A 24,372-nucleotide genomic window follows, 5' to 3' on the forward strand; every position below is an offset into this window, starting at 1 on the left:
AAGCTATTAAAGTAATTCACCGTTAAAAGTGCTGCTTTGGGTACGAGAATGAGAAGTATATGTTGATGCATCGCCATGTTACTACGCTATATAGGAACGTTTACCGTTAATAGTGCTTCTGCCATGGCCTGACGTGATCACCGTTACCCGACGTGAGAAAATGTTTGGCATTATGTCAAAGCGTACGTCAAAGCCAGACAGGAAACCGTGAGCATCTCGCAGCTCAAGAGCAAGATGCTCCAAGTGTGGGTTCGGGGCCTGGACGTGATAGTGCTGGTACCAGTTTGTATCAATTATCACAACTAGGAGTCGGAAGACCAACTAAACACTAGTTCTGTTGCATCAATTTAAAGATGCCTCTTTAGCGATAGTATCATCACGTGTACCGTCATTAGAATGCTAACAGGCAGCTTTCACATCTCATATGAAGCTCGACGATGTGCAGAATTTCTATAGGTGGCCTTATTTGATTGTCCACCGACTATTAAATTGGCTTTTAAGCTAGATTTGGCAAATCTTCTACCATTTCGGTAATAATGTCAATTGGTACGGGAAAACTCGGCCGTTGCAAACGTTTTCTCTTCGCTATGTTTCGACAATGCTCATCTTGTCAACCTCTTCAAGTTTGTTTAACTAGTTTTTAACTAGTTTGTCGAAGGCATTTGCGGAATCTTCACAACCTACTTGACAAGTTTTAGCTTCAATTTCTCTTCTTACATCAAATATTCTCATAACAATGATTATTATTGTTATAAGGGATTCCGTTACCTGTGCAATTATCAAGTATCAATAATAACATTCGACGGATCGTTTACGGCCATTTTTCTAGCGCAAACATTTCGTTTTGCTTTAATTAATGTGGGGGGTGATGACATTTCGGCTGGAGTGGCGGCTATTTTGAACCAAACATGTTGTCTATGTGATAGCGCCACAGGTAGCGAGTTCATCCGCTAGGTTTGAACCTAAATACACTTCTTTCTGGTAGCCAGTCGTCTAAAGAACTACTTAACGATCTAAGTACAGAGTGCAAGATACGTGAAATGTACATTCCTCGTGTTTGACGTGCGTGTCTTCGTGATAGCACAGTGAGGGACGTATTTGCCCGCTAAAGCTAGAAAAACGTGATGGCCAAGCTTCGAATCGGGCTACAGACGCGTGGTCCGTTTCGTGCTGGGAGCCAGTCGTCTGAAGCAATGCTTCGCGGCGAAATACTAACGCGTCTCAACTCGGTTACCTGTCTGTAGCCGAAAACAACCGGGGATGGGGCAACGAAGAAAGAGGGGGCGATTCAAACGTCTCCGTGAGGCTCTCACGCTCGCTGCTTTGGATAGGTGCCAGCGTGTAGCCATAGCTAAGCCGTCGTTTGCACGCTACTGCCAACATTGCGCGTGCGGTGTTAAAAACTAATAGTCGCCCTTTATTTGTTTCAGGTAAGTATTCGGACATCCTGTTCACGCCGGGTATCCCTGTCAAGATATTCGCGTCATAATAACGCTAATAACGTCTTAATAACGCTACTCTGTGGAACTTAGTAAAGCTTCGCACTTATAGCGGTAAACGCGCAGGAGTACAGAGTACCCGAGCCGAATATGGTTAGCGAGTCAACATTGCAAAGTATTAACACTTCAGTGATAATTATTGTATATATTATTTGGAGACTGAGGGGCTCCCGCAGACTCGACAGTTTTTAGATTGTATCGAGTTTTATTTACTTAATTGGACCCGTTTTGATTTCGAGATATATAACAAGCAATTAATTTGGTTGCTTTATTTATCTCGATGGGGGCGAGCTTCAGAGCGAAGAGACGTGAAAGCATATATTTGTCGGCAACATCGAAGAGCATCAGCAGCTGTTTTTTCAACTAGTACCCTTTTTGAGGTCTTAGTGAGGAAAGTGAGTTTGAAGATCATTTAATTTAATTGATTATTTCTTTTTCAGATAATCACCTGTTCTATTAAGTTTCAAGTATTTTTTTGTAAGCTTATATTGCTGCTTCAAAGAAATTTCTGCAAAGATGCATCGGCACACATTTCCTGTAGGTTTTATTCCCGTATAAATCTATTTTCGCTAACATTCTCGGCCATTGAAATTGGCTTAAAAGTAAACACCATTGTTTACTTTTCCTGCTAAGAGCGCTCTTCGTTTTCCGATTGTCAGGTATCACCTGACTAATTACTATCGAAGGACAATTACTCGCTGCCAAACCAGCACACTTCTTAGGTGATACATATAGGCCGTGATCGAAGGCCGTTAGACCCTGCCATCGGAAATTGACTTGGCCGGCTCAAAACTACCAGTGGCGCTCATACGGAATCAGCCATAATAAAAGTGAACAATTGGATTCTGATTTTGCCAGAGGGGAGTTTGTCTTGAATTCAGCGTCAATATTTGTATATAATGAAAATTCGTTTATGTTATAGCGCGAAAGCTTCCTAACACGGATGCTTACGCTAAGAACATATTGCCCGTCAGGCGGTGGGAACCCTTCCGACTTAATCCAATATGAAGTTATGTTATTGCAAACAAGAAGCTATTTAATGTTACTATTATGTCGAAGTTCTCATATAATAGTAAGTAACTTAAACCCAATGATTAGACGGCCCTTCGGTGAAGACACGTAAAACGACAATGTGTTGCGCTTGGCCTAAATAAGAGCCGAATTTTGCTGGATTAATCCAGATATCATTGATTTTTTAGATCACCATCCCACAGACATGATCACATCCCGTGTCGCACTATACGTATGCGTTTGAATAATGTACAAACGGTTGTGAAGTCCTTTTTTTATGGAAAACTAATCACTGGAGCACTGTCGAAACGACCAAATACCGACGGCCGACAGAGTTCCGAAGGGACCAATACGCAGGTACGGTTTATATGGACAAATACGACTTTCGATGTGTTTACTATAGAGGCTCAGTTAAACACACAGCGGGTGCTAAATAAGTAAGTTCCGCTACGAAATCTGAACTAAAAATGTCTTCAAAAATCTCAGGCCATGTGTCACTTTTACGATAATAGAAATCAAAAAGCTTTCTTACGTTTAAATTTACCGACTCGATAGCGCCCGCTAAAAATTGCTAGTCGGACTTATTTGTCACTGCTGTAAAGATGGCAGAAACATGTTTTTAGGTTACCGTTTAGATGGAAGCTTCTGATATGAAATAAAAATACTATAAGAAATATAGACTTCTTGCCTTAAAGCTATCGCAATGCCGAAAATACGAGGACCTCGCGGCAATTTCAGACTGCTTTAATTACAATCGGCACAGCTGAGAACACTGCGATCCGAAATGAGCCAGTTATTGCGAGACTGAACAACATAAGTAAGGGTCGCTGACGATGCAAAACGCTGGCAAGAGAACACTAGGCTGGGGGTGACTGTGTGCAAGCATCGAAATAATCTTGAAAACTACCCCCGAGAGAGCAGCTGTCCTGCACGCTCAAACTTAACTTTAATAAGTACATTTTTATCTCGCTTAACTTTCCCTTCCTCATTGTGGTTTGGTCAGGCTTATCTAACTTAAGGGGCCGACGCGACCGGCAAATGTAGATGGGGCAGGCAGGAACTTCTCTATAGTTAATTAGAAAATTTGGCACATAAGCACGACTCAACATGACGTAGCGCTGTAACTAAACTAGAAGCATCCAAACATAATGCAACCATGTTGAATAAAATAAACAAAGGAGTTAAGCATCATCGGAAGCTCCATGAATTGCAATAGGGTTCGGTTCCATTCAAATCGAAGTAGGGTACGTGTGCTTTATTACGCCGGACGTATTAGAGCAATACGGTGAGCGGCTGAAGTTCAGGGGCTTCATTTCTAATAATTATCACGCCACGCAGCTCAACATTCGATAGATCCAATTTTATCTTAGGACGCAAATACATTTGCATTGCGATGTCAGTCACTTATCGCCGAAAGGGTCCATACTAGCTCGCAAGACAATATTAATTATAATAATAATAAGCTTTGTATAATTTGTACTTACACTAATGTCATTTATACTAATAATAATAATAATATATTGTATGCAATTAAATAAGGTTATTCGAAAATCAATAAAAATAATATAAGGTTGAATAACAAAATTTTACGAAAGCCTTGTTCGCTCATTGATAAAAGAGCTTTTCTGTGTAACTGTAAAAGGCGCCTTAATTTCAACTGAAAATAAACGAGTCAAATCGCTCAAATGAAGCATGCTTTTATGCCAATCGAGGGCTATCCGAGGGCCTTTTCCAGTTGCCACCAGCCAGTCGTCTACCCAAATTATTCAATCGCCTGAGATACGATATCTTTCGTAATCATTACTAAACGGCCAGCGTTGTGTGTAGAACAGCAGCTTTGAACAGTCGTGCGAGTCGGCATGTACTAGGTCGATGGGTCAGTGTGTTTCTTCACCGCTGGCCGGTCAAACCTGACTGCAAAAGGCTGCTGAGGCAGGACATTCACCTAGACAAACGGATAACAATACGGGAATGTTAAATTGGTGTAACATATTCCATACGTCCCCCAGCCACTAGGATATGAATGTACCATGGCGAACTGTTTTGCTGGACATTCTGCATTTTAGTTGTAGGCTCTTGCATGCTAGCGTACCGTTAGGCCAAGCAAGTAAATTTTGCCTAGAGAACGATTTTTAATCAGCAACTCTCGGACTGTGTCCACAGATAGAATTTGTTTTAAACATCTTCTTGACAAAGTTCAGGCCTAGGAACCTGTCTAACCTTACAGAAGCACGGTTTTTTTTACTTGTGCCACTCCGCGTACTTCGAAACTTTCGTAGCGGATCGATTAATATTTTGAGCATAGCCATTTTCTGGAGTCGTTATGGCTTGTATAGCATTTATAAGGATGTGCAGCTTTTCCATCCACTTATTTCTTCCTCGAAAGAGGGTAATACTGTACAGGGGAAAACTTCTCTACTGATGGCAAAACAAAAAGGCCCTACATTAATTTATTGTGAAAAACGAAGTAACAAAATTTCAATCAACGAATGTCAATCAGTATACTATAATTTCGCGTGGAAGAAAATCCCTCATATCAGTATCAGCTAGATCGTTCAAAGATAGTACCTTTCTCCATAAAAATACACTTTGTTTGTTGAATTAAGCCCATCAGCTTAACACTGGCCTACGATGAAAGGCCAATTAGTCTGCGCTAAGCGGTAAGTTACTAAACTATCTAACGGCTATGCTTATGGCTCAGATTTATTTATTATCTTTTCTCTCTATATCTATAAACATAGAAACCTTACATATATCACTTTTATCAGAATTTTTAATTAATATACTACACCAAGAGATCACAGTGCTACATAGATGAATGGGCAAGACGTACTTTTGTAGTAGAAAAAAAGGCTGAAAACGGAGCAAGTAAGAAAAGCTAGATGCAGCTGTATATAGAAAGGAAATCGCAGCAAATTTACGTACGATGACGATTTCTGATACACACGAGTATCACGGTTTCAGATTTAACTTCCGTCAGGTAACTTCAGTGCCAGAAGTCGACAGAATAAATAGTACGCTCTAATATCTTACTAAACCTGTTCGAGAGAGTTTGATAACTTACACTATCTATTTACTGTGCTAAAGCAGAGTAGATTGTGTTTAGATAATGGGAATTTGTTGCAAACGTCGCATTCGGCCAAGGACTATTCTAGCCTTAGTAAACATTTTGGACGACGAACCTTCAAAAATTAATGTAAATATTACTTCTTGTTTCTTTCCTTAAGCACACCCATCGTCTAGTATATGTAAATATTTACATGGCATCGTTTAAGCAGAAGTTGTGCCGTTAGGAGCTTTTGAGTGCTTTGAGACGGCTAGTCTGTCAATTTATTTTGTTAGCGTGCATATACTGTAACCACTATGGAGCAACTACATAAAGCAAATCCACACAATCCTTATTTCTTATTAGTTCAACTCTCAAGACATTGTTTCAACAGTAAATATGTTTCAGTTATTAGATGAAACCTCGATTATATGATCGTCATCACTAGGCAGTCACTACCAGTGTTTCCCCTACCAAGTTTTTCCCCTAAGAAGATAACGAGACAAAATCGGACTAACACGTGCGGAAGATGGATAGCAACGAGGCTGAGCGGATCCATGTTTCCGCTTTCAATGTCCAAGGAGATTCAGAACCAAAGGTTATCAGGCTGTCCAGTCAACCGATAAAAAATGAATATTTAAACATTTAAAGCTATCGTGAGTTAGAGTTTGGCTGCTACAGGGACTCTCTATAGTTTTTGTTTTCTGGGTCGCACCATGGTGGTATTGTACCTAAACACCTAAAACAATTTATAGATAAACCTGTTTTAAAAAAATGCTAGGTTAAATGTTAGTCATAGTTATTGAATCAGTTGTGCAGACGTCAATTGCTTCTAATTTTTTTTTTATTATTTTGATATTTTTATGATTTTTTTAGTTTAATATATGAATTGATTTCTCCTAACATTGGTGAAATTAACAACAACAACAACAAAAACAGGTCTTCCCGTAGAGAAATTGATTTTAATGGAAGCGAAGCTAGCTTACCCAGTATTTTGCCAGGTCTTAGGCCCGGACCAGTTTTGCTTTCTATTTTGTTCCTGAAAACACAAATTATATTTCAATTCTTTTAGGCTGTAAAAATATTTTTCTGAAAAATGATTCACTCTACAAACGATGATCAGATTTTTGTTTTAATTAGAACGAAATGATTATTTCTGCTTTAAAATGTGTCATCGTAGATTCCGCATCGATATACGGTTATTCTGGTAGTAAAGTCTATAAGAGATCTTGATAATATTGTAACACCCACTTATGCAAGCAATTCAGACAACACCATTAGTTTGTAAGGCTGTCTTCCGTTTTTCCATGAAAAACCTGAAACTCCATATGATTTTTTTCTAAAATTAAGGTTTACCAAATATATATATATAACCTCCTACAAATACGACTCCATCTAAAATGATTCATTAAAGCCTTAAAACATAAAGATGTAACATGAGAATCCTTGTTCCCAGGTCAATGCTGATACAATCGGACGCCCGTTTGTTCGTACCTAAACTTCTAATCGTACTTGTACGGTTCTTAATCTACGTTCGCGTAACTCAAAAAACGGATCGCAGTAACCGTTCAAATAGTCCTAACCCGAAAAAAAGCCATAAAATGCGTTAAATATTACGAATGCGGGACTAAATGTATTCTATAATTTACTTTATTGTGCACATTTGCCCCCTTTGATAAAATAAAGGTGACTTGACTCTAAATAGACATTAAAAAAACCAATACCAACTGAATTTTTGCGGTTGGCCAAAACAACTAAGTAGGGGCAAAAATGTTGATCTTATGTGCGCTTAACTAGCGAGTCGTATATTGCAGAGAAGGCACTATATACATTAACGTACCCTATATACGTAGCACCACAAGGCTGCCTTTAATGGTTGTGATCTTTGTATAACTGCGTATTGGGTTGAACTGTATAATGTATGATATAATTGCTATTTGTCTATCATGTGGCAATTACCTTGCACTGTTTTCTCTCGAACTTCTATCCTTACATTTTGTGTGTGCGGCGTTAGTCATGGCTGGAGCTCACTGGCCTCCAACATAAATGCTCGGCTTCGATTCCTTTCATCGTAAGGGATTTTCGTTATAAGTGAAGGCTTGTATTAACACAATTAAGTTACCAAATGATATCATTCGTTCGAGTACGGTCGGAGCTTCAATAAATGCAAATGTGTTCGACACATTGTGCTATTATGAATTTTCTAATGATGAAGTTAGCCTACTGTGAATGAATGAATCTTTTGAATAATTTTGTGAAATGTATCTAGACTAAAAGGGATTTATCTTCTGTCAGATAGGTATCAAAGTTCTCTATGGGCATTGGTACGCACGTCGGGAATAGCTTCCATGGCCAATCTTCGTGTGAACGTCAAACATCATCTGTCTATAAATAATCTAACGTGCCATCGGACAATAGTAAAAAGAACACCGTCGGATGCTATATGGTAATTTTGGATTTATTCATGGATGGTACTCGTACGTCTTCCCGATGGTGGTTTTATCGCGATTAATAACTAACATCATTGTGCATGAAGAAGACCCAATGTTCCGCTTTTGTTGGAAAAGAATAAACGCAACCAGGTCAAGGAATGAGACAAATCGAGTTAATGAAGCATCTGTCTATTCAAGTTTAATCTTCTTGTGGGGTGCTGACACCCCCCCCCCCCCTTAAGTTACATAAAAAAGCTTTTGTAATCGATAACACACCATTAGTGCTGTCTTTTCTTTGTGTATAACAAGAAATGTGGTTTACTGCAGGCGGCTATGACAGCATAATGGAAGTGGCCAAAACATTTATAGGAAATCTATTTGTATTTGTTAGCTAAGTAGCCGCATGTATCTGCTACAAGAATTAGCGCTATTGTGGAGATGGCCTATGGTGAACGACCAAATAACTATGCGTTTTTGGCCTGCTTTGAATTCGCCGGTGGCAGAAAAGAGAAATGATACCAATCACAAGTAGTATGTGCAGAAAACTACACCGCACTAAGTTATCCCGAACAAACGTTACGTGTAAGTAATCTAAACAGCTTTCCGCATATCTAAACCCAGTTATTTCCCTTACTTTTCAAAATAGAAGTTTTTGAACGGATGGAATTAGCTCAACAGAACACGTGTTTGCAGCAAATTATCGGTTGGCTATATAAGCAAGGGTAACGAGTGACCTGGCACAAGCTATAGAAGCCGTACGACATCATCGCTAGAAGCCAGACAACTCTCAACTAATCCCTTACGTGCATTCAGTTTCCAGAAGATATTAAACATTGAATATCCTGCGGCGATCACGCGTAAAGTGTGCTTCTCACCTTTTGATTCTAAAAAAAACCTGCTCAGACGCTTGTAGTCTTTTCATCGGATGTGTCGATTTAAGTCATCGACCCTAAGCTTTTGCCTTCTTGTACTGCGCGTCTTAATTATCTGCAGCGTAAATACGGTTCTACGAAAGATCTGAAAATTTGTATTGTTTTACCTACGTTTAATATGGACAATGCATGTGAAGTCTAGATTACAGAATTACTACATTTTTATCTTCTTATTATTATAGTATGTTCCTTCAGCCGAGTGCCGAACACTGTCTTGTTAGGCCTCATTGAACCCAAGTCCACATGGGGCCGCTAGTTAGCTTAACGCCATTATTTGGACGACACGCTGTGGTTGGATTTCAGGTTTCGCGGGTCTCTGGAACGGACCGCCAACCATCTGACCTTTATCTAAGGCAGTAGCACCCGATGTAAGACCGCTAACCGAACCAGTTGGTTTTTTTTTTATAGTTTGGACTGCTGATCATGTTGCTGCTGTGGTGTCTCTGAACGCGATAGTTGCATAGGCGAAACTGGGCGAGCTCTGGGAAGGCGTCGTATCCCGGATCGGAAAAAGCCTAAATGACAGTCGAATCCAGGCGCACAGCCTGGACATTCACCTATCAAGCAACGAGAAAGCTAGTAAACATAGTTTAAACACTCCTTAGAATGCACGCTAATAACTAAGGTCATCATAATCATATTATTGGAATAGATTTGAAGGTGCAACACAGACGTTCATTAACTTTTGAAAATAACATGAGCTTAAAAACAATATCAAGCCATTTCGCAAATTTACAAAACATCCGAATCAAAATGTGCGATTGTGATCTAACACTGTTAAAAGACCATAATAACACGAGGGACTCATGTGTCGAAAGCCCTCGGGGGCTATCTGTAAAAGTCAGCCGACTGATTAACCTTCGTTTACAAATTACGACCATTTGCTCATTATTAACCATTAATGCGGGCTTGCAGTTGCTAATATGTTAGTAAAATACATTGTTACTACGATCCGTTGCGGGTTAGAGAAGTTGTTTTCGCTCACCAGCTAATCCACCGAGAAAACTTGGAACGTAGCATGGCTCAGGACAGATTATGCAGGGCGGACAAACACAAATAGGACATGCGTTCGTGTCCCTTGCCAGGTCGCAATGCAGCGGGCATGTCTGTTGTAAAATAAATGCATTCGATGAACAACCGAGGCCGCCTAGAAACGACAGAGTATCGAGGTAGGATTCCTGACGGAAGATTTTGTACTTCCTAACTAATCTTCGTATAAAATAAATATATTGCTTATAAAACGTCATCTTAATTATGTTCTAGTCTATACGACTCAACATCTGCACAAAGGTTTTCATTATACTTGTTAAGTAATCGCATGTTATTGAATTAATTCACTTTAATTTTATACAGCATGGTCTCGAAGTTTATCTTTGCCTCCTTTGCTCAATAGTTTACTGCTATTGTTGTCAATGCGAGACTATGTTTTAAGCAACACTTACCTAAAAGTCCCTGAGCTTTTGAAAGGTGGAAAAAGCTCGTGCAGCCGATCGCGATGATCAACTCAGTTTTCATGGCTGGTCCGATGCGGAATCCTGCTGATATCTGAATGGTACACTGAGCTGTCAACTCTGCCAAGAGACGGCGTCTCTCGATAAGTTTGCCTCGCTTATCAAATAGTCAGCGCATTGCAAAGATGTACCTAAACATATTCCTCTCAATTTCAATATGGCAGTAAGAAATCTAATACTTGGATTCGTTTGTATAAACAGCTCACAATTAAATAGGCTCACAGATCTGATGCCCTAAGGTATATTTAGGTAAAGTTAATGCGTATATTTAGTAAGCGTTGTATGCTGTCGCATGGATTGCGTCCTGTTACGAGTTAGGCCTGGACAAACGGACGCACATACGTCCGGGAACTGCAATAGAGTTCAGTTTTGTTCAGATAAAATTAGTAATACTCTAGGATTAGCACGACCGTTGCTCCATGGAACTCGACAGTTAATGCTAGCTATATAGTTCAATATAATACACAAAGTAGTTCTCTTTTTTTTTGCCTTAAACCTTGAAACGGTTGACCTTGCTCTCTGTATATTACATCATGTCACCCCGACCATTTTTCGGAAATTCCCTAAGCGAGGGCCAACAGCATAACTCGGCTCGTTTTAGCTCCCCGTCGAAATCCGTAAAGAACGGATAGACGTACGTAGCTATCTATTGTTAGCGATCGTATCTGTGGGTCTTGCTCAAAATGAGTTGGGCTGTTTCTCCTATAAAGTGACACTGCTACAGTAACTACCGGTCAGTGCTAAAATAAATGGCGTCTAATTTGGTTTCCTACAGCGATTCAGCTAATCGAGCCGATTTCAATATCGCATCGCCCGTCCAGTTCCGATTACTGCGGCCAATGAGTTTATCCATTTACCGCGCCCCATCGCGAGCGTACACACACGAGCTCCCTCTCTCCCATTACAACAGGGCGCGAGCTATCGGCAACACTGCAAATGCGATCTGTCAAGAAGAATAAGCATAGCACTGCTGAGCTACATCTCGAGGCGACAAGTTAACGACATTACCCAAGCCAGAGCTTCTTCGACAATAAAGAGAAAGGGTGTCGCGGGCAGTATAGGATCGCCCCATAGTTTGTTGCAGTAACAAAACAAACAAGCTAACGAAACTACGCAAGTGACTAGAGTGAAGTCGGGACGTTGTGGAGTAGCAAAGAAATTTCGGTGTTTCTGGCAGGTCAGTCACAGAAATAGCCGATCGTTTAGTGCCGGCACTTGGCCCTTCCTACGTGCCTCTCTCTCCTGCAAACAGCAGAGAAACGTTACAAGGTTGGGTGCTGATTTAGGACCACCTTCTTTACCAAAACGAATCGCGGTTGACTAACGGGCGGGCGGGAGAAAGTTTGTCGATGTGCCGAAAAGACAAAAGCCACCGGATAATAGCTTACACATCGAGATATTCCTCTTAGACTAAGTGACAGGTTTGATGGCCTTGTGCCTGCTTAAAGCTGCCAGTTACCTTTCAAGAAATTAGAACCTAAGGTGCGCTGAACCACACCGAAGTCTAGATCGAAGTTGTTCATGCAACTATTACTTAACTTCATATCTGAAGACATTTCCCCATTGCCAACTCATCGACTTCCTGTTGACGCCGGCGTAGCTTAGAGAAGACAGCAATGGTATTCATTTGGCTATCGATGTAGTTAAATATCTTCTTGCATCGACTTAACAGCGAAATTAATACGTCAATATTTCATGTGAACAAAGAGAAGCTATACTAGTTAGCTATCTCGTGATCGAGTGAACCCTGGAGCATTCGGTGTGTGTTGTTCTCTTGTGATAGAGTCTTTTCGGGCCCTCCAAGGGTGTTAAAAGGCGAGCTGTTTCACTGAGCATCGGTGATTTCTTACAACTAAAAAACAAAGAAGTACCACGATGTTGTTTGCCGCCATAGTTTACGGTGTCGGAATGATCTTCACTGGCATCCTGATGTTCGGGGCCGTTTATCACGTGAGTCAAATTTTGGGGAAGTTAGACATTCTTACGGTTGGATGCGGCGGTATATCAAAATGCATTAAATCAGCTTCCCATTGAAGCTTATGAGATAGTACGGCAAGTGTGTTCTTCATATAGAGATAATTCTCCATTGTCTTTGACCCGGACATATTTTAAATGTTAATTTTGTCAGCACATTTAGCCAAATAACGTATACGCTAATCGATTGATGTTATGTTTCTTTTACCATTTCAAAAAATATTTTATTGGATGGAACGTTAGTCGAATCACACCGATCGCTTGCTAATGGGCAACGCTTCATTAACTTTTTTGATTGAACAAAATTATGATAAATCATATTTTGTTTTTATACCTGACGCTGTGGTAGGATAGTTTGTACTAGGTAACTTTATCTGGTATCATTTTGAACTGCTTTTAAAAAGTACGTTTAACGGGTTCGATGTCAATCAGGTTCTTATCACCGCCAATCCTCTGAACAGCCGAGTGATCGTTAATTCACATAATAAGAGCGCGCTCACCCAAAATAGCAGATTAATGTTTGACTTTCTTTTCGACGTGCATAGTTAAATATATATATATGGCTATCATTTTACGCCCATTAAGTAACAAAATTTAGGACTCATATGAATGCAAAACTATGGCATGTGTACTTGTTTGCCTGTTCTCCTTTGTCATTTCCATTTTTCTTCTAATTTCTCTTTTTCAGATAATTGCTATCGATGATTTGAGATCAAGTCAAACTAGTCCAATTGAGCAATGTCGGCACCTCAATTCAGTAAGTAAATTATTACTTTTCGACAATATGTCATATTCAAATGCGACGTAATAGTTGCTTATGCGTTATGTCTGAAGGTTTTTTCTTATATATATATATATATATCATTTGTCTAAGCATAGGCAGTAACTGAACGGTGAGACAATATTCGCTCACAGCTGGTCGGAGAGTTCCGAGTTAATACCGATGCTAACTATACATGCATTTTAGAATGAATGAAAAGCAGGAAGTTTTCTTTTTTCATCGACAAGCAGATGTAGTCTTTTTCCTCAATAGATAATCGCACATTATTTAGAATAAAGTATTTATGCCACTTACTCGATATAAAACAGTTTATCTTTTGATCATTCCCTGGTGTGACTATTAGTTATCAACGACCGAGATGCCACCATAGATCCCTTCGAAAAAAAAAACAATTTATTGAAAATAATCAAATTTATTTTGGTGTTGCCGCGAATATAATCCAGGGAAGCTGCGTACTCTAAAGCAGAGGTGTATCATTGACCAAGTCAAAATATAAGCAAATGAAACGCTATGCGCACCTGATTTAACGATAGTGATTCATAGGACAAACGGTTCCATCAGAAGTTTTTTACTCTGACAAAGCTTATTCGGCGACATGGCAGGTTGGACAGCATGTGAGTTAAGAAAAATCCACTTCTTCGATAACAACGGCTCCGTATATGAAACTCTCTATTAACTGAAATCGAATAGCGCTTGAATTACAGCTTTAATTATATACTTACAGTGATGTCATACAAAAAGCTAAATATTTAGCCTCTTATGAGCTTTACGTCCGGCATTACCGTTAGACATTGCTTTGGGAGGCCGGTTCCCAACGTAAAATGTGTGTCTACATTTGGTTTCGAACAAAGATTATCACGTGGCGCTAAGTTTAATAGGCAATTCACGGGGAGATAAGTCGTGACTAGGGCTATCCAGCCTTTGTGGGACCGCAGAGATCTTCCACGACTTTGCGCGTCACCGTTCAAAAGGTGCCTGTGCCTGTAATCTCCTGATCGCTTGTGTATCAGGCGTGAATATTTGAGTTAATACCAATCGAATGCCTGGCAAGTGATACACTTGAAGGGCTGGGATTGATCGATGTGTGGCTTTCTTTTGTCCGAATAAATTTTCAAAAAGAAGTTTTTAAAGTCTGCAAGACTAAGTGGAGACCCGCTTTTTCGATGCGAACTGAAAGATGCTAGATGCAGATCTAGAGCAGAAGTAAAAAATAAACTTAATGCCGTTCAATCTTTGGAATTAACCTTTGAATCTAATTATAAATCTCGTAGTTTTGATAGCATTTCTAGGTGCAAGATCAAACACTGATTGGATACATAAATGGTTGCGGTTTAGAGGTTACGCCGTATCATGGAGTATCAAAAGCCGCTGCCCCTTACCTTAATTTCGTTTCAATCCTGTAATATGAAGGTCGTCGCTTGTCACGCTGCTTTCAGATCGCTTGGGATCTTTACATCTGACTGGATTTGCCTTCCTTCGCTTTAGTTCGTTATGTACCTGATTATCTGATATATCGTTAATATTAATCAAGCACATCTAACTTTACTGTGAATGGTGGTAACTAAACGCACATTAAACAACCGTTTTCTTCGTTCTCCCAGCGAATGTTCCTGTTATATTGATATCATAAATCTGATTTTCCTTTTTCAGCTAATTCTTCCTGAATATTTAATCCACGGAATTTTTTCCGTTCTATTTTTATTGGCTGGCGAATTTCTCACAGTTCTCATCAACCTTCCATTGGACGCCTTTCATATTATGAAATACATGAACAGGTTAGTGACTCCAGTCGGTCGTAATCGATTTAAGTTAACGAATCGAAAGCAAACGAATAAAAGACATACTCGTTCATAAACCGTGTTTTATTAAAATGCTGGGTCCGCATGGCATATTCCCGATTAGGACTTGGGCATTAGGTCAAAGGCAAAAGTCTATGAATTATTTTAGGAGCTGTGCCTACTGAATGGACTAGGCTATCGTCAAATTGTGTTTAACAATCGTCTAACTTCGTAACTAGTATATTGTCTATGATGTAATTGGCGGATTTTTTCTCAGGCCGGTCATGTCAGGGCCTGGAATCTATGATCCAACGACCATTATGAATGCGAACGTTCGGGATCAGGCTTACAAGGAGGGTTGGTGCAAAATGGCCTTTTATTTACTCTCATTCTTCTACTATCTGTATGGGTAAGTGAATCGGTAGCACATAACATTATTAATATGATATGCTTAATTAAATTCGGGGCTGCCAGGAAACTTGGATAGCATTGACGTTGAATAACGTTACGAAATAGACTCGTTTTGGTTGGTGACTGAATTCAACTGCCCCTAACGGATGTTCATATACATTTGGTCCAGCCAAGCTCAGCCGACCAATAGCTAAAACACATAGAAAAACGTCCATATTCATTAATAGTTTATCTGGTACGACTAGCATATCTAGCTTCTCACTTAATTTGTAGATTTTAGAGCACAGTAATTTACTTTATTAACAAATTTACAATTACAAGACCGCATCAGTTAACGTGTATCCAACTAAGTTAGGATCAGACGCTTCCTCGCTCCATATGCAAACCAATCGCAGAGTAATTTTATAATTATTTCAAAAAAAAAAACTATGGCTTGCTGACAAATCTGTTATCTTCTCGAGTTCAATCAGTGGTATAGATTTCAAAAAAGGTCTGTAGAATAAACGATTAGAGATTAATCTCAACATAGACGGATTATCCAGTGTAATTAGAGTTGACATATCCCCGCACCCCACTCCTCCGAACCGCAACGTATCAGTAATCTCTCCATTAAATCAACTTTCCGCATTGTGGGAGAGAGGGCAATTCAGGAATAGCGCTGTGGGAAAAAGAGCTCTGAGGAATATCACGTAGAAGCATTGGACGATTATTAATGTGTGCTCTCCTCTACCTTTGTTTGTCCTACCGTTGTTTGACCTTTCCACTAAATGTGAGCCTGCGACTGTATTCGATAAAGAATTGCTCTGTTAGATTGATCTTTTTCATGAGGCCCCCTTTTATTTCACGTCATTAGAGCGGTTTCAGCTGCTCAGGCGAACAAGTTTTCTTGCCCCAGTCACAATTCTACGTATTTCTCGAATTTATAAGCGAATTGCACATTCTGTAATATTAAAAAGGATCAGTTTATCCATTGGAAACGAATAGCGGCTTTTATTTTTTATTTTTTTTTTAGCGGAATTAACTGCTAGTCTAGCATTAAAAGGTTCTTTCAGTTCGCTTCGCTACAAGGCGATTGTGGTCCGTTTCGTCCGGCTCACCAAAATTTATCTTGACTTCCGACTCAAAAAAAAGATAATTTTTATGGCAAAAGACGGCATTTTCAAAGCCTATGAGTTATCTAGTACCGAGTTTGAAGAAGCCGCTAAAACAACCCCGTAAAAATGTGGCGTAAACGACCAAACTCTGTAGCAAAGACTGCTATTCCAAAAGAGCTTGCTACACACAAACGTGCCATTATCTACCTAAAGAACGCATTTTAGTAGGATTTTCGAATTTGACAAAGGACTTCAGTCAGTGAAGATGCTTGTTAACTGAGCCACCCCAGGCTCGTTTGCTATCAGGTCTTCATGGTAAGCGAAAAATCTTTCATGAATTACTTCCATTGTTTTGTGATAACTGCGAAATGTCGATGTCCCACACACACTATTTCCTCATGCAACGTAGCAATCTTTGCAGTCCAAACTCAACGTGAAAGAAATTCCGACTCGAAAGAACAGTGACAACCCACCTGAAAACAAAGAAAAGAGCTTTGACAGGGAAAAGAGGAACGGGAGGCCATTTGTATAGAATAATTAGCAAATAAAAATCATTAAAAAGACGAAGTAATACTTTCCCAACAACCTAATAAAAACCTGTAGCTCACTGCAAGATGTGTTATCGCTGTCATTGTCGTCGTCATCTTACAGAAGTATATTCACAGCCTTTGGTTGTTTGCGATCACTGTTTATTATATTTGTTTCCGTATAGTAAATACTGTGTTTAGACAGAAAGCTCGAAAATATATGAAATGGCTCTAGATTAGCCTTAGCGCGTGGATCGATTTCTCAAACATGGCTTCCAATAAGAAATTTTGGAAATGCAGGGTTTGAATCTTTGAGGAGATCGTTTCTAGTTGCGAGCAACGAATGCTCTATGATGAATCTCGTCATTTAGCTGGCTGTTTTTTTTTTAATATCATAAAAAACACACGCTATACAGTTGCAGCTTCGTGCATACGATAAGATATCCACTTTGCTTTTCTGATTGCAAGGCGAATATATCCGATGCTTGCATTGAAAACGTGTGAATACTTTGCTTATCATTGAATTTAGATGTTCAGAGTAGCGACTAAGTTGCGAAATTTCGTCATGACTTTATAGCGCGTAGAACTGAAATTGAAAATGTTTCTTTCAAAAATGATTATAATCACCTGAAGAGGTGTAGGACTAAAGGAATTTTTATCCTTGAAAACCTTACTGAGATAACATTCTGTCGAGCATAATGTAGTTTATTTTATTTCGCAGCCCATTAGGCTTTCTCATGGGGCTGGGCCACACTACAGTGAACACCGAACTTTTTTTTTAACATTTTCGAAGTAATTGTCAGCCTTATTCAAGGGACTTAATCTCGTGGTTGATTTGTAAAAACGTATTAATACGATTAGTAATTAGCAAGATCACAATGCCTCTGATATCCAAACCCGATACTGGGCATGATTCAAGTGCCTCTGTAAATTCGACCGTAATATAAGCCAGTATCAAGACAGTATAGAGACACCAACGATAACAAAAGCATTCGACTCCGAACCTCTAGTGAGGCTTTCTACAGCTCATAAATTGTGCTTACAATATTGATGCCGATAGACCCTCGACATTTTCGGTGTCGTGTGCTGATTGCACCTTGGAAATGGTCCGAACAGAAAAAAACCGTTTTTTATTATCGGAACAAGAAGAAAATCTACATCTTTCAGCGGCAATAAATAACAGTATCACTCGTTATCGTACAAAAGTTTACTGCAAACAATCGAAGCACCGCTTACTGTTAGCTCTTCTCCAGGTGAAATATAAAATTTAGTAAATTTCTACAGGAAAATGTAAAATTAACATAGTACAGCTGGAGACGATGTTTGTGTATTACATACAAATTATATGTTGCTTGAGTTATGTACTACGCAATTTACTTTGAAACTTCACTGTATTATTTCAGACTTGTGAGTTCCCTCATGTGAAGCAGATGATGGGAGGATACTATAAGGGCACAATAAAGCATTAAGGCGATCTAGCCCTTTTAAAGCAGAAGTTACCTTTCGCCTCCGCTACGCCTGCCTTTTCAACCTTCTCGACAAAGGCATAATAATTACACCGTGTACATACAAATATAATGTAAAGAAATAGATATACTATGAATAAGAATTGTTACTTTAACTATATAAGTGTCTTCTTTTCACACTTGGATACCTTCTGTCGGGTTGTTTTAGATATTAATGTTAATTAACTCTTTTTGCATTGGAATCGATTTGTCTTCAAAATATCAAATACGGACGAGTGACCTGCACACCACAGACTACAACTACGCTATTTGTTTAACTTAGTGGTCGATTCACTCGTCCACAATTCCGTATCTATACCCTACTCATCATCTTATAAAAACAGAAGTTCCGTGTTCCTGAAATACAACGCGATTATAGGTAGAACCTCGGACATTATTGGCCGCACAAGCTATACACACGGTTAATTTCTGACTTGTGACATGAGGAGTGCCTCCCATTTTGAGTTGAAAACATCTTTGGTGATACAATAATACTGGAACCTATACTTAAACATAATTTTAATTAACTCTCAAAAAGCTATCTGTTTTAAACCTTAAGAGTTCACATGCTAAATTCCTGGTGTTGAATTAATTTGGTATTGTTACCCAAGTGTCAAGAAATACATCTCATATACGACAAATAGCCGTATTAGAGCTTCGTTACTCATCCAAAGTGCAGCAAACCAGTTCAATTATTCCAAGGGATTTTCGAATGATCTATGTCAAAGATGGAAAAAGATCTATACTTCAGTTGCTAACTAAGTTAAATCATTCCCCCATACAGTGGACTTCTAGAAAAAAAAACGGATCGAATTATTTGAAGGGAGTTTACACGCTAAGGCATTAATGGTTCAGGCAAAAGGTTTAACTTCTCTAGTAAAGGCTCTAGTCATCGAATATATATATATATATATATATATATAAATATTACATATATGAAATGACCTGACTAACAAGAATGGAAAAAAATGCTAGCAGTCCGACTGTCGGAATTTGAAGGGACTTGAACAAAAGTCTCACGTTGATCCTTGCTTTATTCATTGGATTCTGTACATGTTCCGGGTGAAAAGTCAGCCATAAGAGAACCTTAAAACTAGAGTAGTGGTTTAATTTTAATCTTACTGAACGTCGGCCTTGTCTTCTCAGAAAGACAGACCCAATTCTCCTACAAGTCATTATATACTAAATCTTTCCGTTGATGGAAATGATGCTTTGCATGATAATGAGCGATCAAAAAACTATATATCATGTACATAGAAATTTGATCGATTTTCAAAGGTACAAAATTTTTTTAGAATACACACTTGAAAAAATCTACATGTATCTATAGAAAAAAGCAACCCAGCAGCATATTTCGAGCCTTCCTTATGTGTCACGTATACGACTTTCTTTTAAACGGTGATGATTAAACGGAGCAGTAATGCCATCATTGCAAAAAATAAGAAGACAATGAATCCTATTGAGGCTTGTTTGACGTATTCTATGTACCTCTCATAGTAATAACACGTATGTCGTCATAAATATTCATATTCTGTGGTGTGCAGGTGATTGCTGTTTAGATTGTTAGAACAGTTCTATTCTTTAAAACATTGCTTACAGCTTGAAGGTCTACCTTCAAGCTTTAAGCATTTACCGATCCGACCTCTATATCATTAGAAAATAATGCGTTACATGTCTCTGGTACTTGAACAGTTTTGTCAAGAGTCAAATGAGTTAAAATCCGCTCTATTTGGAGGATCACCGGTTGCAATAAATTCTTTGATGTCGTCCTGGTCTTGTGGGCGTTTGCCTTGAAGCAACTCCATTAGATAGTTATATTTTTTTTTCATTTTAGTATGGAGCTCCCTCTTGAAGCAGCCTACTGTCAATCAGTGTTCAAAACTTGTTATTGCATGTACTAATACTGCATATGGCTATATTTGGCCGTTATATAGAGAAAGAGCTGTTTCTCACGAGATATCTTTACTGCTTACTCAAGAGTATTTCTAATATTTTTTTTGTAAATGATAAGTGATATGATACTAAATCATTGCGGGTTCCGACCGGCAAGCTGTTGTAATTTTAAATTACCCCTACTGCCTACCCCTAATTAAACTACCCCTAGTACCTTGTCACTGTAATGAAGGTTTTGATTGTGAATATAGTAAATTATCGATTAACAAACGAATCAACATGTTGTCGCCGATCTTTGCGTCAAGGTTCAAGGTATTTCGAGTACAGCAATGATATCAACTGTATCTAGATTTCAGACGCCGAATTATGTAGCTCCTATGTTTCTGAATATGGATTAAAGACAGGAGTTCTTCAATAGTAAGTGTGCTGATCGTACTACTTCCATCGCGCTCATTTTTTTTGCCACTATATTGGGCCCTAACCGAAATTTTTTACCAGTCATGCTTTTGATCTTTTTGGCCAAACGCAACATACCGTTAGAAAGCTAATTCTTTATTCTACCAATAGTTTTATCTGTAGGGTTTCATGGAAAAATACATGCATAATTCTATCCTATGCTTGAACCTTGAATCGTATCTTCGATACAAAGATCATATTCCCCGTCGAATCCGATTTAGCTTTAATAGGAGACTAGAAAAAAAGCAAACGTTCATTTTAGACAACTCAGCGAAATTCGATGACCGAAAAGAGAATCTTAAACAATAATTAATTCAGGTCTTTTATCTTTAGCTCTAATTTATGTTTTTACTATCTTATACTCTCTTCAGTATTTTAAGATTCGTCTCAAATCTTTTTTGCTTCTCTCCAAAAATCTTTATTGTTTATTCAATTGATTAAAGCCGGTTTTTCGTTTTTTCTGTGTATTTCTTTGATACGGGATCCTATATTCTTACGGCTATTATTTTGAATATGGTTGTTTCACAAAGTGTTGAATTTTTAGCATTCTCAGAAACACGGTGCGTTCATTTTGAAACCCAATACATTTTTTTGCGACCAATAAACGACAAGGCTAGCGAAATTGCGAAAGGGCGCCTAACCACCCATTGGAAAGAAGCAGGGGATTACAAACTCTGTGACCGCCTACTATAGACCGGCGTGCCTTCTACCAGGGGGCGCAAACGCTCACCCGATATTCGCTTCGACGTTCTCGTGAAGTCAAGTAAGCATACGAGTTATCTCAGACTCGTCTATATACAGACTTTTCGATCTGCCAAATATATCGTTATCATTAAAAACGTCAACGTCTACCTCGAATTTTCTAAGTATTAACTGTTGGATTAGTAAAAGTGTTTCCACTTCCCTTCGGGCGTTCTCTAATATACCGCTCAAAAGCACTCTTCCTGCTCTGGAAACGTGCTAACGGTATTTTCCGGAAAACACAATCTCGACTTGAAGAAACTTCACAAGGATAGATACTTTAGGTGAAAAGGAACCCATTTTCAGCACTTTTTGTTGTATGTCTTTAGTCGAAACTTAACGCGCCTAGAAAATTTACCTTGGACACGGTAACAACACTATCGAAAGAAGACTGCTCAAAAATGGTTTGACACGACTGTCGTTGATTGCTCCAATTCCTTTAGATTCACAAAAAAAAAATTAGAGCATGAGTACCTAATGAGCTTAACGCATCAAATAAGAAATTATCGTTTGACATACTATTTCAACATTTCACCCTGTATCGGGCGACCGTTGTTGTTCTACAGAATTGTTCTCGGTGATGAGGAGGCTCAATAGATTTATTTCGTAGTAAACATTTGTCAACGCAAAGATAGGGCCCATTTTGACATAGTCTAGTTTATCTGTTGCTTGCTGTTATGTAGCAAGTGTAAAATTTCATTTTATAAATCAAATAATCAAATGCCTATTAAAATTGATAATAACACGACCGCGCATACGAGGATTAAATACGACGCTGTGGTTCCATGAATTTGAAATAAGGAAACTGCTGCAAGTCACCGCCTAGAATAAAAAAACTAATTTAGGTAAAACGTATCTTGTTGTGAATGATGAGAAGATTCATGTGGAAGCCACTACAAGATAAAGAAGCCCCCAAGGATACCAAACACATTTGTCATGCCTATGGACATATGAATACATACATAGACACGATGGTCTCACTTCTTAACGGCAAATTTAGATTGACGACGATCAGTGCGACAGGTTGGTGACGTTGAATCTGTGCTCTACGTCGTGGACGCACTGTAGTATCAACAGGTGCTGTTCTCCCAACGAGCTGATTTACAACGGCAAAATGATTATCTTCATTACAAATTAGGAGATGTACAAATCAATCTGTTATACGTGCTCTAGACGTTCTAGCCTTATTTCGCTTAAAATTTCATTAGGCTTAACGTATACAACTATTGCGTAATAAAAACAATTGACAAAATTAATTTGAGTAACTTCCTCTTTGCATAATTTTTAATGATGAGAAACCAACCTCTGTCTGCCGCCTTCTCGTAACGCTCTACCCTAAAACGCCACCATTAGCTAGCCGCCGTTTCGAAGTCGGAGCGAAAGCTCGAATAGTTCGTCTTTGATGTCTTTCCACGAGAGTCTTCACGTTTCGTTCATCCCAGACACGAGCAAGTCGGGAAGCGTATATAATGTTGTGAATTGGTTTTGTCACCGCCGCTGCTCGTATGCCTGCACACCTATGGCGTTGTCTACCAGCCCCATCCTAGCTGTCTACCCAAAACAGCACAGCGTCAACTGTTTATAGCCATAGCACCATATTCGCCTCAGGTGATTCTCTCCCCCGCGGCGCTCCGCCAATCTTCGTTGTTGTGGTTCGCAAGCGGCTTCTGCTGCTGTTGAGAAGTTGAGATCTACCACAAACAGCAGTCGCCATAAGCATGAGCGTAGAAAGCTCCGGCGCCAGGAGTGTTGGCAAGGGACATTGATCGCGTGACGAACGCAGCAGAAAAGGCAAGGATACGTGGACATCAGAATAGAGGTAGCAAACTTGCGGCAGTAAAAAAAGAATGAAGGAGTGAGAGGGTCGACAAATAATAAGAGTTAGGGCGCTGTTCGAGGCTGTGGATAGGCCATCGAAAAGAACAAGGCTGCTCGCAGTTCCGGGGTAGTCAAAAGGGGAAGTGGACATTGGTGCTGTGTCCGTCTGGCGAAGGACGAACACTGTGAAGACTAACGATGCGGACGGAGTGGAATGCTGCTAGAAGTCTGCGGTAGCAAGCAAGTTGCTAGTCGACTAGGCCACAACAGGTAGAACGAATGTCTCGTTGAAGGAGTCTCTCGCGCGACGGGGGCTTAACATTACCCCCGATTTTTTGGAGCTGGATCAATCATCTGTCGACGCCGAAGTGAAGATGGTCTATAGGCTTCTGATCTGTGCTCAGGTGCTGTGACCCTGTAGTGTTTCAAACAGAGAACTAATTCAGGAAAGTAGTTGTACAAAGCGGAATATAGTAGAAACAAAGCAAAAGCGTGTGCGGACGAGTAGAGAATTCGTCAAAAACTAGAAGAATATGGAAGCCGGTAATTCTACAATGCATTTGTGCATGCATTTCTATTGTATGTAAATGTTAAGGTACCCCGCAGATGAAATAGCAGTAGCGAATTCTCTTACAATGACGATGGTAAAGATACACCATAGCGAGGGTCAAGAACGTTGATCAGACACCTTACGGGGCTGTCTTCCATTTTAGCACAGATATTCCACGAATTCTTTTGAAACGATCTCGAGTTTCATTGTCCTTTAACTGTCACTTCTCAAGCTGTTGACGAAGTTAGTCGAGCCGCCGCCGCCGCCCCCGGATTTTACGTCCCAGCCACCACTTCTTTCATTTTCGTCTATAGTTGTTCCAGCGTTAGCCCTTTGCCATCATAGGCAAGGAGGTTTCGTGGCTCCTCACCAGCTACCAGCTCTGCCAGAAGGCCTTCTTTCTTGCACGGCGG

The 24,372-nt window shown here is 39.5% G+C and overlaps 3 protein-coding genes and 1 long non-coding RNA gene across 6 annotated transcripts in view; 2 read left to right on the forward strand and 2 right to left on the reverse strand.

Annotated features, from left to right (window-relative positions):
• Positions 1-7,993: 7,993 nt before the first annotated feature.
• LOC111253515 (uncharacterized) lies at positions 7,994-10,528 on the reverse strand. The gene is made up of 3 exons (XM_022813003.2): positions 10,363-10,528; positions 9,906-10,067; positions 7,994-9,477 (listed from the first exon to the last, which is right to left on the reverse strand). The coding sequence occupies exons 1-3, from the start codon at positions 10,433-10,435 to the stop codon at positions 9,323-9,325; spliced, it is 390 nt and encodes a 129-aa protein (XP_022668738.1). The 5' UTR covers positions 10,436-10,528; the 3' UTR covers positions 7,994-9,322.
• Positions 10,529-11,129: 601 nt separating this feature from the next.
• cni (protein cornichon) lies at positions 11,130-18,617 on the forward strand. The gene is made up of 5 exons (XM_022813002.2): positions 11,130-12,381; positions 13,094-13,162; positions 14,837-14,961; positions 15,242-15,373; positions 18,400-18,617. Exons 1-5 carry the CDS (start codon positions 12,307-12,309, stop codon positions 18,419-18,421), a joined length of 423 nt encoding a protein of 140 aa, XP_022668737.1. The 5' UTR covers positions 11,130-12,306; the 3' UTR covers positions 18,422-18,617.
• LOC111253516 (uncharacterized) lies at positions 15,019-24,183 on the reverse strand. Of its 3 annotated transcripts, XR_015330733.1 has the most exons (5): positions 24,044-24,183; positions 22,895-23,824; positions 22,554-22,687; positions 21,950-22,413; positions 15,019-16,942 (listed from the first exon to the last, which is right to left on the reverse strand). It is a non-coding gene; the product is annotated as an uncharacterized LOC111253516 (long non-coding RNA). The 3 variants fall into 3 exon arrangements; XR_015330732.1 differs by lacking the exon at positions 21,950-22,413 and having other exon boundaries at positions 16,187-16,942; XR_002674694.2 differs by lacking the exon at positions 15,019-16,942 and having other exon boundaries at positions 21,149-22,413.
• Positions 23,815-24,372, forward strand: part of LOC111253513 (zinc transporter ZIP1-like) — a 47,826-nt gene continuing 47,268 nt past the window's right edge. The window contains exon 1 of the mRNA XM_086993839.1: positions 23,815-23,952. The gene's annotated coding sequence lies outside the window, so the exon portion shown is untranslated. The remainder of the gene's footprint in view (positions 23,953-24,372) is intronic.

The sequence above is a fragment of the Varroa destructor genome, unplaced genomic scaffold, assembly GCF_002443255.2.
Source record: "Varroa destructor unplaced genomic scaffold, Vdes_3.0 BEIS01000006.1, whole genome shotgun sequence".
In the NCBI taxonomy this organism is placed as follows: domain Eukaryota; kingdom Metazoa; phylum Arthropoda; class Arachnida; order Mesostigmata; family Varroidae; genus Varroa; species Varroa destructor.

What these genes read in the sequence shown, in the direction of transcription:
- cni (XM_022813002.2), top strand. Translation starts at nt 12,307, where the DNA reads ATGTTGTTTGCCGCCATAGTTTACGGTGTCGGAATGATCTTCACTGGC. An exon ending in ATTATGAAATACATGAACAG is followed by an intron (nt 14,962 to 15,241) that starts GTTAGTGACTCC and finishes ATTTTTTCTCAG; the next exon opens with GCCGGTCATGTCAGGGCCTG. An exon ending in TTCTTCTACTATCTGTATGG is followed by an intron (nt 15,374 to 18,399) that starts GTAAGTGAATCG and finishes GTATTATTTCAG; the next exon opens with ACTTGTGAGTTCCCTCATGT.
- LOC111253515 (XM_022813003.2), bottom strand. Translation starts at nt 10,435, where the DNA reads ATGAAAACTGAGTTGATCATCGCGATCGGCTGCACGAGCTTTTTCCAC. An exon ending in AAAAGCTCAGGGACTTTTAG is followed by an intron (nt 10,068 to 10,362) that starts GTAAGTGTTGCT and finishes TGTCGTTTCTAG; the next exon opens with GCGGCCTCGGTTGTTCATCG. An exon ending in TTTTCTCGGTGGATTAGCTG is followed by an intron (nt 9,478 to 9,905) that starts GTGAGCGAAAAC and finishes GTTGCTTGATAG; the next exon opens with GTGAATGTCCAGGCTGTGCG.